The sequence below is a fragment of the Castor canadensis genome, chromosome 9 (genome assembly GCF_047511655.1).
Source record: "Castor canadensis chromosome 9, mCasCan1.hap1v2, whole genome shotgun sequence".
NCBI lineage: Eukaryota > Metazoa > Chordata > Mammalia > Rodentia > Castoridae > Castor > Castor canadensis.
The window spans coordinates 153,761,758-153,779,971 of NC_133394.1; the positions used below are offsets into that span (position 1 = coordinate 153,761,758).

The 18,214-nt window shown below is 50.0% G+C and overlaps 1 protein-coding gene across 1 annotated transcript in view; it reads right to left on the reverse strand.

Moving 5' to 3' along the window:
* Nucleotides 1–4,942: 4,942 nt before the first annotated feature.
* The window catches only part of Cfap99 (cilia and flagella associated protein 99), a 43,662-nt gene continuing 30,390 nt past the window's right edge, over nt 4,943–18,214 (reverse strand). Inside the window, exons 12-16 of the mRNA XM_074041143.1 lie at nt 8,215–8,356; nt 7,818–7,969; nt 7,015–7,220; nt 5,206–5,368; nt 4,943–5,128 (exon numbers count right to left, since the gene is read on the reverse strand). Of these exons, the coding sequence (XP_073897244.1) occupies nt 4,943–5,128; nt 5,206–5,368; nt 7,015–7,220; nt 7,818–7,969; nt 8,215–8,356 (849 nt within the window). The remainder of the gene's footprint in view (nt 5,129–5,205; nt 5,369–7,014; nt 7,221–7,817; nt 7,970–8,214; nt 8,357–18,214) is intronic.

Sequence of the window (18,214 nt, forward strand, 5' to 3'; positions counted from 1 at the left end):
AACCATCTATCATCACTTTGAAATTCGACTTCTTCCGGCCCCGCCCGTGCTCGCGCGTCCGAACTCCCACTTCCCGCGAGAGCACCGCCAGCGCAGCTCCGCCCTCCAGACCTCTCGGGAGTTGTGTCCCAGTGGCTCGGGCGCTTAGCGGTTTCCCGCCCATCCTTGGCTACTGGGACCGGCAGTTTGTGGTCTCCCAATCAAGCGGGCTCCGAGTGTGCCGGTTCCCTGTTCACCAGCCACTGTGTCCCTGTCCCTGTCCAGCCGACATCGCGAAGCTGGACATCAGTTCACGCCAGCCATTGCGTGCCATTCTCGGGCCTCAGTTGACGGAAAATAGGGAAAATACCCTCCCACTCCCACCCCGCACGGGGACTCGACGATCGGCTGGAAACCAGCCCCAGATCCACACCCTTCATGCCTCCCGACTGGTGGAGGATCCCGGGGAAGCACGCTGGCCCCGTCCGTGGGAGCGCTGCAGGAAGAGACCCAAGGACTGGGAAGGAAGAGGACAGCGTTACAGCGAGACAGACCCCTGCGTCCTGAGCCGGGGGTGGGGAGTGGGGAGACACGGGCATGCCCAGGAACCTGCAGGCTGGCAGCCCAGGGTCAGGAGCACAGAGATGGGAAGTGGTGGTGGCCAAGAGTCAGATCTGGGAGGGCCCAGCTGCCAAGTCGCTTGAGTGTGGACTGTCCTGCGTGGGCAGAAGAGTTTAGAAGGAAAGAACTCCCTGAAAGGGAGTGTTCTTCCCCAGAGCCGGCCTGGGAAAGGGCAGAGGCCAGGAGTTCTTGGGTCCCTGGACATGGCATGCAACTCCAAGAGAACACAAAGTGCAGGCCCTGGATGCCTCCTGCCTGAGTTTGAAAACCAGCACCACCTGTAATCCTAGCTACTTGGGAAGCAAAAGCCAGGAGGATCACGGTTTGAGACCACTCCGGAGAAAAAGCAAGACCCTCTCTAGAAAGTACCCAACACAACAAAGGCTGGAGGAATGGATCAAGCCATAGAGTGCCTGTGTAGCCGTCCTGAGGCCCTGTACCACAAATAAGACAGCTCCATCCTTTAAGAAAGTCTCAGCAGTTTCCTCACCGGTTATGCAGGGATAATAAAAACTGCCTACCTCTGAGGAAGAATGTGGAGGGTGAGAGGACTTAAGGCAGACTGGGGGTCCACAGATCAAAATGGGACTAGACAATCAGTGATGAGTTTATTGAGCTCCTATCCCTGAGCTGGATTTGGGAATGGATTCAGCAACAGAGACAGGACGGGGAGCCCAGCTTTTCCTGAGAACACCTGTACCCTCGCACAATGGAAAGGTTGCCTGAAATGCCATGGAATGGACTGTTTCCTTAGGGGGTCTTTAACCTCCAAGATTGATGGGAATAACAAAGCAGATCAATTTTTTTTATTGAGTTTATGAACAATCTGCTATTTTATGTAATCATAAGGGAATTTGGTATGGCTGAGTGTCTGAAATCTGACTCCAATGTAAAATGTGTTTGAGTATTTTTGTTTTGTGGATTTTGTTTTGTGTGTGGGGGGGAGAGTTTGTTGTTTTGTCTTTTTTGGTGCTGGAGATCAAACCCAGGCAATGCTAGGCAAGCATCTACCACCGAGCTATATCCCAGCCCTAGTTTTTTTTTGAGACAAGGTCTCTCTACGTAGCCCAAGCTAGCCTCAAACTTGCAATCCTCCTGCCTCAGCCTCTATAGTGCTGAGATGACAGAGGCCTGAGCCACCATTCCTGCCTGAATATTTGATTTTGATGGTTATTTTAAGGCAAAAGGTATTATATTTTCCAAATTTTTTATCATAGTTGGAATAAAGAGATTAAGAGAAATGTAGACATTTAATATGCTTATAAGAATTATTTAAAAACTTGATAAGACAGACAACTGAAATGCCAAAAAGATTAGACTGTATATGAATAAGGGCAATTTAAAATATTTAAGGAAATCTCAGTGATAAATAGGGCCAACCTGACTAATCAAAGTGACAGTTAAAATGACAGACTTATACAGTGAAGTTATTCATTTGCACTTCACAGCCTAAAGTTACAATATTCTATTTGTAATTTTTTTTTTTGAAATTGGGTCTTCTCCATATAGGCCATGATGGCCTCTAACCTAAGAGTCTCCTGCCTCAGCCTCCTCACTGCTGAATATATTAAATTTTGATATACTGAAGATGTGGCATTGAAAAACAGAATTACCACAAATACCACCTTCATGCTCAAAAGTTGTCTTCAAGTCTTCTCTGAACCTCACTTGACACTGAACTTGCTCCCTCACAAATAGTACCTCACTCAGACCTTAAAGGGCCCCAGTCTGGAGAGAGACTGGCACACCGGTGTTCCCATAGGTAACACATGGAAACAAGCTAAAGGCAGATACCTGGCGCTCACCCCAGCTGTGGAATCTCTGTGGCTGGAATGTGCAAATCTGCAGAGCCCCTCCCCAAGTGTCTCAGACACTTTCAGTTGTTTCTCCTGAAAGCTTGCAGGCAGAAGCTCATCTCCAGAGATGATCCAGCCAAGAAAGGTCCAGAAAGAGCATTCACAGCAGGCCTTACCCCCATCTGGCTGGTTCTCTTTCAAATGGTCAATTCAGGGAGGGTGAGGCAGGGATCCCCAGTGGGAAACCCTTGGCTGGAGAATATGTCACCGTTGCTTTGGAACAAAACCCAGTACTTCAAAAAACAGGCAAGTCAACATGAGATGGGGGAGGTTCACTTGTTGGGGTCTGCTAGTGTAGGTTGGTCAGAGATGGCCTTTTGTGGACAAATGGCTCTCCACATGGTGTCATCCCAACAATACTCACATGGTGCCAGCAGGCTTCCAAGAGAACAAGTGGGACCTCCAAGGCCACTGGAGGCTCAGACTCTGAACTGGCACATGGCCACTTCCACACAGTTGGCCAAAGAAAGTAACAAAGCCAGAGCAGGGTCAGAGGCTAGGGACTAGACTCCACCAGTTTTTGAGACAGGGTTTCACTGTGTGGCACAAGCTGGCCTCGGACTCTCCCTCCTCCTCGTCTCAGCCTTCTGAGTGCCAGGATTAAGTGCCTGGCAAGACTCCAGCTCTTGATGGGAGGTATAAAGTCACCAGACAAGGATACACAGAGAACTTTTACCATCGATTTATTACACACAGCACTGGGCCATAACTTTTGGGAATAGTCACAGGCCTGCTCCCACTCAGGTTTGTAGAGAGCACAGTCCCCAGGTGTTCCTGAGCTGCCTCTGAATAGCTAGCTGCTAGATGGGAAAGGGGACCTTGCTCTCTGCCAACTAACATTGTTGTCAGTACCAGCCAGGGTTTGTTGGGCTGCCCTCAGGGTAGCCTAATAAGTGAAAGGCAATTTCCCCTTGACACTGTGCAGACCTGCCCTCCTGCAGGAGCTGGCTCTACAGGGGTGTGCTCCACCAAGGCCAGTAAAACCGAACATCTTCCCGACAATGAACTGTTACAAGCATGGAGATAGCGTTCCTGCATCAGGCTCAACCTGAAGTCACCCTACCTTTGGCTTGCCAGTTATGGCAGCTAGTAAACCCCAGGGGCTCCTGAAGGACTCTCTTTGGACCAATCATCACCTATATTTCCTCCATAGCAATTGAAATGGGTTTGAATCACGTGACACAGGATATAAGAAATGTTTTTATTTCCCTAAACGAAATTCAATCTGCTCCCAACTCTCCCGACCCACCTGGGTTATGGGAAAGTCCTGGAATTCTGATACACTTCCAAATACTGAAGCAAGGCTCTGATCCTTTCATCTTTTCTTGTCACTGCAGAGATGCCTACCTTCCTGGTCTGAAAGTACTTAGGTATGACCTCCCCACCATCTCCTCTGCAGGCCCACGGAGGATATTCAGGAGTGGGGTCATATCTCCTGAACCTCTATCCAGCTGGCAGTGTCCAATTCTCCCTTACATCATGGACTTGCCAGCAGTCTCTGCTTCCTACACAAGCACCACAATGCACTTCATTTCTTTTTTTCTTGGGACTGAGGTTTAAACTCAGGGCTTCACGCTTGCAAAGCAGATACTGTACCAGCTGAGCCACGCTTCCAGTCCATTTTGCAATGGTTATTTTGGAGATGGGGGTTTCCGGACAGCCTTAAACCTCAATCCTCCCCACCTCAGCCTTCCAAATAGCTAGGATTACAGGTGTGAGCCACCAGAATCCAGCTTGCATTTTATTCCTGAGGTTGAGTTTCACCCGCAGACACTCACTCCACAAACCTGTTCTCAAGGCTATGCCTTCTCCTGAACAGCAAATCCACTCTGGTACCTGCCCTGGGCCAGCTGGTGCCCCTCCCTATGTGACCCAAGGCTCCATTGGTGATGCTGGAGAGAGGACTCTGTACGTCACCCACCGTTAGCTCTGGGTCCTGGCCCTCTGGACAGATTGCCTTTGGAGCACCGGCGGCCTTATCGGTAGAATGAGAGTGGGTGACACTTCCTATGTGCTCGATATGGTCATGATGACGACAAGCGATCAGGCATGGACAGGGCCGTTGGAGAGTTCGGCTACAGGCTCAATCGCACCCGGTCTTGAGCTTTCCAGGCAAAGGCACCGGTTCGGGGTACAAGGCGGGGATTCCAGGTTTCAGCGTGCGGGGGTGCTGGGTGGGAGAGGGGATCTGGGTCCTGGGAGGAAGTGCCTTGCTGGGGGATCTTCAGGAGCTAGGTTTAGCATATAAAAACGCGAGACGCCAGTTACACTTGAATTCCAGAGAAAGAGCGGATACTTGTTTAGCATAAGTTTCTCCCACGCCATAAATCCGCTCCCTGACTTTTCTGAAGGGTCCCTGCTGGGACCCTGGCGGGCTGCGCAGAGGCGGGGCGTGGGGCGGCAGCGCGGGAAGCGCACGGGCAGGGGGCTGGGAACGAGGACGCGGCCGCACGGCGTCTGCGCGCGGGGGCGCGCGGCGCGCGTGCTCAGGCGGCCTCCAGGCGTTGCGCGGGCGAGCGCGCGGAGTGGTCCTGCTGCAGCGCCTGCAGCCTGCGCTCGCGGCTCTGCTCCAGCTCCAGCCAGTGCTGAGCCTCCAGCTGCGCCTGCAGGCGGGGACGCGTCGGCTCGGACGGGGACTGCCGCTGCCCCCGGACCGCGTCCCGACCCGTCTCCTGGTCCTCCCCCAACAAAGCGCGCGCTACCCGCCCTCCCCCCGCGCGCCCCGCCGCCCCCTCCCTCCGGAGCTCACCCTGCGCGAGGGGCGCGCTGCCCGCGGCGCGGACACGCGCAGCTGGGCAGTCCGCCTCCGGCGCTCGGCCGCCCGCTCTTCTATCCGGCGCTGCAGCTCCAGCACGCGCTCGTCCTGCGAGGGCGTCCCCGGGGCCGCCGCCTGGGCTTGCTTCTCCTCCCACCTGGACCGCAACAGCGCGGGCTTAGGAACCGCCGGGGGAGACCCGCGACCAGACGCGGGCCAGGAGACACCGGGCAGGATCACGGTGCAGAGGGGGTTGGCGTTAAGGTCCGGCCGGCCCCCCCCCCTTTTTTTTTTCTTTCGGTACTGGGGTTTGAGCTCAGGGCTTACACCTTGAGCCACTTCACCAGCCCTATTTTGTGATGGGTTTTTTCGGGACAGGGTCTCGTCGAACTATTTGCCCAGTGTGGATTTGAACCGCGATCCTCCTGATCTCAGCCTCCTGAGCAGCTAGGGTTACAGGCGTGAGCCACCAGCGCCTGGCCTGCCAGCCCCTTTATCCTTTCAACCTTAACGTATTTTTTTGTTTTTTTTTTTTTTTGGTTTTTGGTTTTTTTTAAGCATTACGTGTGTACTATGTGTATAATTGGTTTAAAAATGTGAAAGCCCCCTTATTCTTCTAACATTCTCTCGTGCCTGCAGGTGACCACTGCTAACAGCCTTTCCTTACATAGATCATTTTCCCGTCCAGTCGTAAGTCTTGTTCCCCGCAGCTTTCCTGTAAGTGCACAGCACAGCCTGGGGCCGTGCGCGCGCTCGCCCTCTTGGCAAACTATCTAGGCCGCCCACGCAGGAAAATGCTCCTATTGAATTAGTGCTGTGGAGGCTGCTTGTATGCGCCCGGGGCAGGCAAGAACTTAACACCAGCCATACTGCATTTGGGGTCTGCCAGGGTGAGGCCAGCAGCTGCGAAATGGTGGAGTTTACGAAATGTGGGCCACGCTGGGACCTGCTGTGGCTCCCCACAGCCCCCCACCCGGCAGCATGCAGCACCGGCCTGTGCCTCCTCTGAAAGGCAACCAGAGCAGCTGCCACTCAGAGGACCGAGGCCGGTGCATTCTGTCCCATTGGCAATGAATCAGAGTTCCTCCGTCCTCACTGTCTTCTCTCCTTCCTCAGTCTCGTTCAGCACTTTCTCTGGGTCCGGGTACTACCTCCCCCCCGAGCGACTGCGCCCTCCCTGGGTAGGGTGGGGGAGTGGCCTACCCTTGCCTGACTGGGGTGCCAGGGCACAATACGCTGAAAGTCATCACAGTGTCTGTTCCCAAAGCTAATAAGCTAAAAGATGTGTTTGCTTGTGCATACTGTGTGACCTAGATCCTGCTTTAAAAAGACAGTCATGATAGCAAACACTCTTTAAAACGCTTTAGCAGTCTTGGGATGCCTGGAGAAACGTGAATATGGACGGGGTATTTAGATGGTGTTGGGACCTTTCCTAGTTGTGTCACGGTGCTGTGGTTATGTAGGACAACCTTTTTTTTAGAAGATGCTCACTGCAGTGTCAGGAAGAAAGCATCTGATCCCTTGCAACTACTTCTAAAGGCTCTGCAGACAGAGCAAGAGCTAGCTAGCTGGGTGAAGCACACAGGCAACCACGGCTGGGTCTAGGTCACGGGCATGGAAGCCATCGCCACACAATCTCCCACCATTTCAGAGTTACTGCAAGCGACCTGCGTGCCCGAGGCGGGGTGGGGGTGTGGGGGGGGGGCTGTCTCTCCAAGGAGACCCAACCCACCCAGGAAGGTGTATAGCAAGCTTGCTACTCCTTGCTCTTGGAGGTGCCTTCCCTGGGGTTCAGGCACCCACCTCAAGGCTGCGGTTCTCCCCATGGCTGCACGGCACAGTGAGATCTGCTCCACCGTCTTCTGCAGCTCCTGGCTCTTGGCCCGCTTTTCTTGGATGATTTGGTCCCGCTTCTCCTCCTCCTTGCGCCTCTGGGTCTCTTTGAGCAGGGCCAGCCTCTCTTGCAGCTCCACAACTGACATCTCCCCTTCCAGGCCATAACCAGGGATCTGCCAGGGGGAGGGCACAGGGGAGACCCCCAGGTGGCAACTGTGCAGCCCCACCCCTGCCTCACCCAGGAAAGTCCCAATTCTGCCTATGTAATGTCCCTTGAGTCAGCTCTCCAACCTGCACCTTAGGTGGAGTTGGCTAAACATCTTACCTGGTGCCACTCACCTGCTAGGGCCTACAGCCAGCTCCCATGACATCCCAGTTCCGCCCCCTCACTCCTGCCACTCTGGCTCCTCTCTGCTTTCTAACACAGGCTTCCAGGATCTCCTCTTGGCCTCCTGCTCCACCAGGCTCTGGACTGTTGTACACCTGTGCTCTCCCTACTCCCCTTGTCACCTCAGACCTGGGGAGTCCCTGGATCTCCCTCAGCAAACAGCTCCCAAGTTGCCTCCTCCATGAAGCCTATCTCTCCCACCCTCAGGGGTGCTAGCAGACATCCAGCTCAGTGAGTGCTAGGTCCACACTGGTGGTGTACCTGTGGCCAGGCAAATGTCAGGTGGGGACAAGACCAGCCTTTGGCCTTGGTGGGAAATCTGGACATGCTGGTGCCACTTGAGGAGGCTCCCTGAGGGTGTGGGCTCCAGGGGCATCCTCACCTGGGTCAGGTCCACCAGTTTGCCCTTGCGTGCAGGCTGTGTCTCCAGTGCATGCAGCTGGGAGATGAGCTCACACCGCCGTTTCTGCTCCTCCTTGACCTCCTCCACCCTACGTTGCAGCAGTTCCCGGCTCTCCTCTATCACCTCCTGAACTTAGGGACCAAGCAGGGTGCTGACAGGGCCAAAGAGTAGTCTGGCAGCATTGGGCAGGGTCCATTTCCCCCAGGAGTGCTTTGTTCAGGCCTCCATACGGGAAGGCCACTGGGAGAGCTTGCCCAGTCCCAGCCAGGCCTCCAAGGACACTGGCTCACTGACCACAGTAGCTTTTTCAGGGCAGGATGCTGGCAGGGAGGAATGGAGCTGGGCAGGCCTCGTGACACCTGACTCCCTGCCTTACCTATCTGCCGTCGGCCCTTCACAAGCTTCATCTGAGCCACCTTGGTGTTCTTCTGTGCCTCTATCACCTGCTCCACCAGCTCCTTCATTGACCTGTGTTCCTGGAGACGCCTCTCAGCACACTGTAGCATCAGCTTAGCCGTCTGCTCAGACAAAGGACCTGCCACTGTGACAGCTGGGCTGGGTCCAGCCTCCCACCCTGCCCCAGCCCAGGAGCAGCCTGAGGTCTGGGCGTGGACCTAGCCCTGCAATGCCTGGTGAACCTCTTTGGGTTGGGCCTGCTGGGGGAGTTCCACCTCATGTCTTCCCTTCCTCCCAGTGTTGGTCCTGGGGGTGAATTTCTGTCCCTTTAAGCCATCCAGTTTGTGGTAAGTTTTTATGGCAGCCCTAGTGACCTAATGCATGTGGTAATGCAAGATGTTCACGATGGGGAGAACTGGAGGTAGAGGAGATGGGAGCACTCTGTGCTGTGTTTACAGCTTTTCTGTAAATCTTTAAAATGCCCTAAAATAAAAGGTTTATTTTTAAGCCAGGCACTAGTGGCTCACTTCTGTAATGCTAGCTAATTAGGAGGCAGAGATCCAGGCCAGCCCAGGGAAAAAAATTCATGAGCCCCTTTCTCAAGTAATAGCTGGATATGGTGGCATGTGCCTATCATCCCAGCTACTGTGAGAAGCATAAATAGGAGAGTCCTGGTCCAGGCTGCCTGGTGAAAAAGCCAGAATCTATCTCCAAAATAACCAGAGCAAAAAGTGCTGGAAGTGTGACTCAAATAATAGAGCACCTGCCTAGCAAGTGCAAAATCCTGAGTTCAAACACCAGTTACCCACCCCCTAAAAGGTTTATTTTTAAAATTACTTTTGCCAGGTTCCCTGGCTTGCACCTGTAATCCTAGCTACTTGGGAGGCTGAGATCAAGAGGATCACAGTTTAAGACCAGCCTGGGCAAATGGTTTGCAAAACACCATCTCCAAAATAATCAGTGCAAAATGGACTGGAGGAGTGGCTCAAGCAGTAGAGCTCCTGCTTTGCAAAATGGAAAGCCCCGAGTTCAAACCCCAGTCCCACCAAAAAAAAATTACTTTTGAGGAGCTGGAATATGGCACAGTTGTACAGCATGTACTTAGGATAGGCAAGGCCCTGGGTTTGATCCCTAGAAGCCCCAAACTTTTGTTGTTTTTTAACACAGGCTGGCCTGGAACTCACAGTTCTCCTGCCTCAGTTTCCAGGCACGCAAACAAGTCAGGCTTCTGAAAATAATTTTTAAAAATTACTTTTTTTTTTTGATGCCGGGGATTGAACCCCATGACCTTCCTCATGCTAAGCATGAGTCCTGCCACTGAGCTACACCCCGAGCCCCACTTTTAGAATTTTGTAATAAGTTGGAAAAATGCTTGTGTGGAAATACAAGGTGAAAAAAATGGCTACCAAAATGTATGTGGAGTGAAAGACAGTTCTCATAAGTACAAATGGCTAATAAATGCCTAAAGAAAAATCCAACACATTTAAGTCAAAGCAAATGTAAATCAAAACGACACTGAGATTCCATCTCAGTCAGAATGGCTGCCATGAAAAAGCCGTGAACAAATGCTGGCGAGGGTGCAGGTGGGTGCAGGGGAGGCCCTGTGCACTGTCAGTGAGAATGTAAATTAGTGCAGCCACTACGGAAATCAGCACCAATGTTCCTCAAGAAACTAAAAATAAAATTACCATACGATCCTGCTATAACATTTTAGATATATATCTGAAGGAATCGACACACAACCTGCACATGCGTTTATAACAACACTATATGACGGCTAAGATAAGGAGCCTAGGGGCCCAATGTTTCAACAATGATTGGATAAAGAATATGTATATATGTGTGTGTGTGTGACACACACACGTACGGGAGTATTAGTCATGAAGAAAAATGAAGTTTCATTTGCAGAAAAATAGATGGAACTGGAGGTCATGTTAAGCGAGAAAAACCAAGCTCAGAAAGACAAATACGCATGTTTTCACTCACATGTGGAATCTGGACCTAATAAGACATGATTGTAAAAGGGGACTGCTGGGGACAGTCAACCAGTGGGTGGGAAGAGCGAGAAAGGAGAGCATGGGGGGAGTGAAAACTATAAAAGCACATTATATATATGTATGAAAACAGCACAGTGAAACCCACCAAAAACTTTTAAAAGAGGGAGGGTGGTTAAGAAACTTAGTAATATAGCTGGGGTGAATTTGATCAAAATACATTATATGCATGTTGTCAAGATCACAACGAAACCCCTTTGTACAACTAATTTATGCTAATAAATTTTTAAAAAACGAACAAAGACAGAAAGATGTATGGACAATGTAGCAAAGAAAGGACGATGCCTGGTCCTGCACTGCCAGCCCTCTTCCCCAAGCTGATCTCCAGGGATCCCCAGCTTGGCCATGCTGTCTGGGACCAGGTGACAAAGGGCCCAGGGCTGTGGCAAGGAGATGGCCGGGAGCTGCGTGCTGGGAGTGAGAAGGCCCCTTGTGGATGAATGCACATGGAATCTAGTGGGAGTGGCACAGGTCTGTGTGGGGAAGGTCCCAGCTTGGGAGCAAGGCATGTAGCAGGATCTTAGAGGCGGCTCCTGTTAAAAGCACTGGCTTGGAACCCGGGCCTGCGGATGCCTGGTGGACAGCTCACACGGGACAAAAGCTGGGTATCCTGCCTTCTCCTCTGCTACCCTGAACTTTGGGTCCAACTCCTGCTCATCTCTGTGTAGACTTGTCCATCACTTAAGGTTGGTGACCTCTCCCTTGCAGGCCGAAGGCACCAAATAAGAGCAACTAAGGTATTTTCAAGGAAATCACCCACAGATTGTCAACTGGCAGCTTTCACGACGTCCTTTCCCAGCGCCTGGAAGTCTCCAGTCATTACCCTAAAACTGAAGAAAGGAACCCTGAACCCTACCTTCGACAGCAACTTTCTCTTTGCCTGCAGTGCCTCACCTGACCACCTGAGATGATCATCCACTGGACGTGACCTGATCAAGACGGCCTGCTTTGCCTCTGGCTGGGCAGACTACCAACCCCCTTGCTTTCATTCCTCCCACCTTTTCTGTATAGCACTGAGGTTTGAACACATGCTAGACGACAAGTGCTCACCTGAGCTGCACCCCCAACCTTTTTTTTTTTTTTTTGAGACAGAATCTGACTAAATTGCCCAGGATGGCCTTGCTAAGTTGCCCAGCTCCCTGAGTAGCTGGGATTACAGGCATGTGCTGCCACACTCAGTTTGTTCACATTTCTATAAAACCTCAAAGCTCTCACCTGCTCCAGAAAGACAGTGCTGAGGTTGGTCTCCCTACTTTCCCATATAGCTGCACTGAAGAAACTCCTGTCCTGTTTTTTACCATTACTTTTCCACTCAGTTTTGGGGTAAGTGGCATAGCTGGTCTGTTGGCGCTCCTGAAGTCAGGTTCCCTCTGGTCTAGGCCTCTGGTATCAGACATGTGGATTTTAAGTTCTATTTCATCAGCCCCCACCAGGTATGTTACCTGGGCAAATCTGGGGCTTCCTGGGTTTCAGTTTCTTTTAATTTTTTTTTTTATATTACTGGGATTTGAACTCAGGGCCTTACACGCTCTACCACTTGAGCCACTTCACCAGCCCTTTTATGTTAGGTATTTTCAAGACAGGGTCTCATGAACTGTTTGTCTGGGCTTTGGACTGAGATCCTCCTGATCTCAGCCTCCCAAGTAGCTAGGATTCCAGGCATGAGCCACTGGAGCCCAGCTGTTTTAATTTTTTTATTAAAAAAATTGGGGGGGCGGGGAGACTGGAGGAATGACTCAAGCAGTAGAGCACCTGCCTAGCAAGTGGGAGGCCCTGGTTCAAATCCCAGTACTGCCAAAACCAAAATTTTTTCGTTTTAGTTTGTCTGAGAAAATGAAAATGTTCTTGCCACCTCTTCAGCTGTACTGGGCACGGTACCCTGTACAGGGCAAGGCTCAGAAAAAGTGGCCACTGTCAGTGGCAGCATTGGTCAGCACCATATCAGCATAGTATCGAGGTCAGCTGAGAGAGGGGAAAGAGCAGAGGAAGGAGATGTAGAGGAGGTGCACAGAATGGGAGTGATGGGTGGGCCCAGGTGTTTGGTAAACTGCAAGGGTGTGCAAGGCCTGCAGTGAGACTGGAGTCACCAGCGGACTGAGAGACAGAACAGCCAGCTGGCCTGAGTCCAGGGTCAGATGCCTGACTCCATCTCCTCTGCTGGAGACCTCAGCCCTATGTCCAGCCTGGAGTAGCTCAGGAGCCTGAGGTCACTAATACACTCTTGGGTCCAGTTCTGGAGGTTGGCCACCTTCGCGTGGATCTCACCCCTCCCATAGTGGTACACCACCCGCACACAGGCTGTCTGTTGGGCTTGGGCCAAGCACGGGTTCTCAGTAACCTGCATGGGACACCTTCCCCTTCAGAAGTAAATGGGGCTGGGGTGCAGCTCAGGGAAATCACTTGCCTAGCATGCCTGAGGCCTGGATTTGATCCTGGGCACCACACACACACACACACACACACACACACACACACACTCACTCACTCACTCTGCGTACTGAGTGGTTTGTGCCAGAGCCAAGCGGGCCAGCACCACAACAGTTGCCAAACTAGATCAACTGGTTTGGGTAAAATGTACTCAAAGAATGGTCCCCATGACAACCAGCCTGTGAGGTGCTATTGCTCATGAGTGGATTTTATGTTAATACCGGCACAGCTACTCTGGATTAGTCTCACATTTTATTCAAGACAGTTAATTATTTACATAGTTCATCAAATTATTTTAAAAGATGGATACACTTAAGAATATATAATCGAGTGGTTTAAGACAATGTTAGAACTAAATTAAAAACATCTATGCTACGCTCATTATTTAAAAATACATCCTTTTCCAACCCTGTTGCCAGAGTTCCTTGATACTGGTCTCTGTGGAAGACCAGAGAGCACCCAGGGATGGAATGCCGTCCTGGTTTCCATGGCCAGGCACACAGACTTGCTGAAGAATAACTGGGCTTTGTTTTTTAGGTTTTGTTTTTTATTTTGTTGAGAGAGAGTCTCACTATATATCTCAGGCTTACTCTGTAGCCCAGACTGGCCCAAAGTTCATGATCCTTCTGTCTTAGCCTCCCAAGTGCTGGGATTACAGGCTTGAACCAACATGCCCTGCTAGCAACTGGGTTTTAAGCAGAGAAAACTCAGCTGGGTCCAAACGTCCTGTCTCCTGAAGGAAAAGATGCTTGTGAAGACTTTGGATCAGAGCTGAGTAAGGGTGCCGGGGCTGGGTGAGAGCAGAAACAGAGCTGTACTTCATTAAAGCATGCCAAGGCTAAGTGGGGCATGATGGCACACACCTGCAATCCCAGCTTTCAGGAGGCTGAGACAGGAGGAGCAGAAGTTCAAAACTTGCCTGGGCTAGAACCCTGTCTCCAAAAAAATAAATAAATAAAAGGATAAAGAAAAATACCCCACTAAGACTGTAAATGCCATCAGTCCAACATGAACTGTACAAGAAAAATTAAAAATATTTTTAGTTTTCAAATGTTCAGTATTGTCTGAACTGGCTAATTTACTAAGAAAGAATATTAGTCATATGAATGAGTATGACCGGACATCATCAGGCCTGGGAAAGAAACCCCAAGGCATAGACCTGCTGGCCAGCTAGGGCCAACTATCACTGAAGAACACAGTTCTGGGTTTGGGACGTCAGCCTCCTGTGGCTTAACTGTGAAGATGATTGTGTTGGTGGGCCCAGGGTTTTCCAACAAAAACCAGGTCTGGTCAGCACTCTCCCTTGGCTTTACTGAAGGCTGCTCGCTCATAAAACCTTTTGCATGTGAGGAAGGTAATCCCAGCACTTGGGAGGCTGAGGCAGGAGAAGTGTGGGTTTGGGACCAGCCTGGGTTACACAGGGAGACCCTGTCTCAAAACACCAAAAAAAAAAAAAAGCAACTTCGGGGGTTGCTTCCAGGATCCAGGATCTTCTGGTCTCTGGTCATTGAGAGTACCTGGCCATTCCAGTACAGCCAGCTTCACCCTGCACCCACACACCCCAGCCAGCACACCTGTAGGCGTCTAAGTGAGCCGAACTGGTTTCTACAACTTTCAAACTCCAAGATGACCACGTACAATGAACTCCAGAAACGCAAGGATGGAGCAACATCACAAGAGGCAATACACCAGGGCATTTCGATTATTCCTCCAGATGCTGAAGGTGTGACCAAAACCCAACACCTGGGACCTGTGCTTCTGGGAGGGTGAAGTGGAGAGATTTTCCCCGCTCCTCCCCTTAGAGAATCAGCCTCCCAATGGTGATACAAAACAAAAGCAGGAAGAATGAAAGGTGGAAAGAAGGCAGGCTGGCCAGGGGCCCACAGTGGCGAGTTCTGAGGTCTTCTTTCTGCATCATGCAGCCCAGCCCAGCTGCCAGCAGAGCTTCAGCTCAGTAATGCCAGGAGGCACCAACAAAAAAGCCCATCAAAATTCTGCCTACTCCAGAGAACCAGAAAGGGGCAGCCTACAAAGATGGAAAAGTGTTAGATCCGAGCTGCTCCGTTCCAGGCAGACACGCAACACACCACAACCTACCCCTATCCACACCAGCAAAAGCTGAGTGGGGCCAGGCCTTAGCCCTCTGCTGGGTGGCCTCAGAGAAGTTTGAGGGGTTAGTAGAGACTCCACAGGAACTTGGACTTCCACTCCCACCTGGCTTTAGGGTGTCCCTCCACCCCAGGAGGGCAGTGTCACCAGCAGCCTGTGAAAAGCCAGGACTTTCATCATTGCCAGTGCATATGTATGTGGAGGTCACTCCTGCACCCCTGCCATGGTGATGGGGGCCCTGAGGGGAGCAGTCACACATCTCTCAGGCAAGAGGAATGGGTGGAGATCTAGCTGGAACCCTTGCCCACCAGTAATGAGGAGCCCCACCCTTGGGGGTCAGTAGTGACTAAGCAGGAACCTGGACATCTATACCTACTTGGCAGGAGCATAGCAGTGGCCCCTCCTGCCCTGCCAGGGTGACATCAGTGGGAGTCAGAGCCCCGTGACATAATGCTAGATTTTGATAAAATATCACTCAGCATTCCAAAACCCAGGGTGATCTCAAACTGAATTAAAAAAAAAAAAAAGACACAAGGCATCAGTGGCTCACACCTGTAATCCTAGCTACTTGGGAGGCTGAGACCAGGAGGGCTGCGGTTCAAGTCCAGCCTGGGCAAATAGTTACTGAAACCCCCATCTCCAAAACAAGCAGAGCAAAATGAACTAGAGGTGTGGCTCAAGTAGTAGAGTGCCTGTTTTACAATCACAAAGCCCTGAGTTCAAACCCCAACCCCGCAAAAAAAAACAATCATTAATACCAAAGCTGAGTTTGCTAGGTTTGACACAGATTTTAATAGCCATTGTGGAAATGCTTCAACAAGCAATTATGAGCCTGCTTGAGACAAATAATGAAAACAGTCTCAGCTGAGAAATAGAGTACACAAAGAACAAATGGAAGTTTTATAACGAAAAAACATAGAAAACTGAATTTAAAATCTCAATGGATGGGTTCCATAGCAGAATGGAGGGTACAGAGTAAAGAATCAGTGAACTTATGGACAGAACAATAGAAGTTACCCAATTTGAACAACGGAGAGCAAACGGACTAAAGAAGCTGTGCAGAGAGTCACAGGCCACAGGCCTGTGGGCGTTCGTGTCATCAGGGTCCCATGAGAGGACAAACAGCGGACCTCATAGGAGTAATGGCTAACACCACCTACGGGTTCAAGATGCTGAATAAACCGCAAAGAAATCCACGATGAGGATTAAACTTCCGAAAACTAAAGCAACAGAGGTAAATTACACCACACTTACTAAAGAAAAATTTCTCCCCAGAAACCATTTAGGGGGAACGGAGCAGTGACCCAAACAATGTACACACATGTGAGTAAATGTCAAAGTGACAAAAAAAAAATAGAGGACAGAGGAAGTTGCACATTAATTTTTCAGGTATTGAAAGAAAAGAAGTCAACCCCAGATCTTAGGTATGTTTCAGGACAGAAAGCCAAATAAAAATAATCTTAGATGAATGAAAATTAAGAATTTGTTATCTTAGCGATAAGGGCAAAATAGTATCTGCTTGGAATCAAGGGGGTGGGGGTGAGAGGAAGGGGGTGGGGGAAAGAGGAGGAGGCGGGGGCAGGGGAAGTGGGGAGTAATGACCCAATCATTGTATGCACATATGAATAAAGGAAATTAAAAAAAAAGAATTTGTTATCAGCAGATCCACCCTAAAATAACGGTTATGAGTTCTTTAATGTTTTATTTATTTATTTATTTATTTTTGGTAGGTCTGGGGTTTGAATTCAGACTTTTCTTCTTTTCGGGATGATTATCAGGGATTTTGTTATAGTAACAGAAAGCTGACTCACACACATTAACACTCAAGCAGCAACTTAGAGAGACACACTACAGTTACATAAACATTACAAATAAATCAAAACAGAATTCTGAGAAAAGGTTGAGTAACCCAGAGGAAGGTAAGAAAAGGAAAATAGAAACAACAAAAAAATAGAACAAATGAAACAAATAATGTCAGACTTAAATCCTAACAAAATACTTATATGGAAGTGGAATATACACCAATTAATAGAGAGAGCATTGCAATAGGTTTAAAAAAAAATAGAACCCAACTATACACTACCTACAAGAAGCTCACTGCAGATATGACATCGATGGGTTGAAAGTAAAAGGATGAAAATGTATGTAATCCAAATGCCAGCCAAAGGAAAGCAGGATTTTCGTATCAGAAACATGCATGATAATTAAAAGTCATCTACCAAGAAGGCCTCGCAATTAGAAGCTTGCATATACCAAACAACAGAGCCACAGACCATGCGACACAAAAGCCAACAGAAGAGAAAGGAGAAAAGGACAACCTCCCAGTTTAGTTAGCAATCTGAACCCCTCAACAACTGGTAGAATGGCTAGACAGAGGCTGGCAAACGTACAGGAGAACTCGATGACACCTCCAGCCAGAAGGAGCTAATCAGCTTCGCACTTCTCAGATGTCCACAGAACTCACAGCAAGACAGACAATATCTTGGGCCAAAAACCAATTCTCATTCAATTTAAACTGAAATCAAGCCTGGGTGTGGTGGTGTACACCTGTAATCACAGTACTGAGGATGCTGATGCAGGAGCAAAATAAGTTTGAAACCTGCCTGGGGGTACAATAGCAAGACCCTGTCTCAAAAAAATCAAAACAAAACAAAAACAAACAAACCCACCCCAAGGGCTGGAGGTGTGGCTCAAGTGGTAGATAGAGCACTTGCCTAGCAAGGCACAGGGCCCTGAGTTCAAGTCCCAGGAAAAACGTACTATTATCTATTGAGGAAATGAAATTTATAATTTAAAAACTTCTAAAAATTTCCTGCTGTGGGTTTATGACTGTGGTTAGCAGTGTCTAACATGTGCAAGGCTCTGGGTTCAGTCCCCGCTTCAAGGAAAACAAAATTTAAAAGGATTGAAAAAGCAAACCCTGGGCTGGAGTTGTGGCTCAAGTGGTAGAGCGCCTGCCTAGCAAGTGTGAGGCCCTGAGTTCAAACTCCAGTACTGCCCCCCCAAAAAACCCCAAAACAACAGCAACAACAACAACAAAACCCTGAAATTGAATAAGAACAAACACAAATAGGCCTATCAAAAGAAGTGATCTGAGTGACCTTTGAGTATGATCTGAAAACAGAACTCCAGGCTTCTCCCTCAGCCAGGCCCTGGAAAGCCCCCTGGAAGGCACAGACTTTCTGAGGGACACAGGTTGGGAACCCCCACCTAGGCAGTCTGTCTCAGGTGGAGGAAGAGCCAGGACGGGTGCGTCAGGAACTTCTGAAGTGCTAATGTGGGTGTCTGCAGGCCTCCTTGTGGGAGAGGACACACCCGCACACATGTCACAGCAGGTCTCTGCCAGGGGCAGAGGGGATCTGTGAAGTGACTGACTTTGCCAGTCTGGAG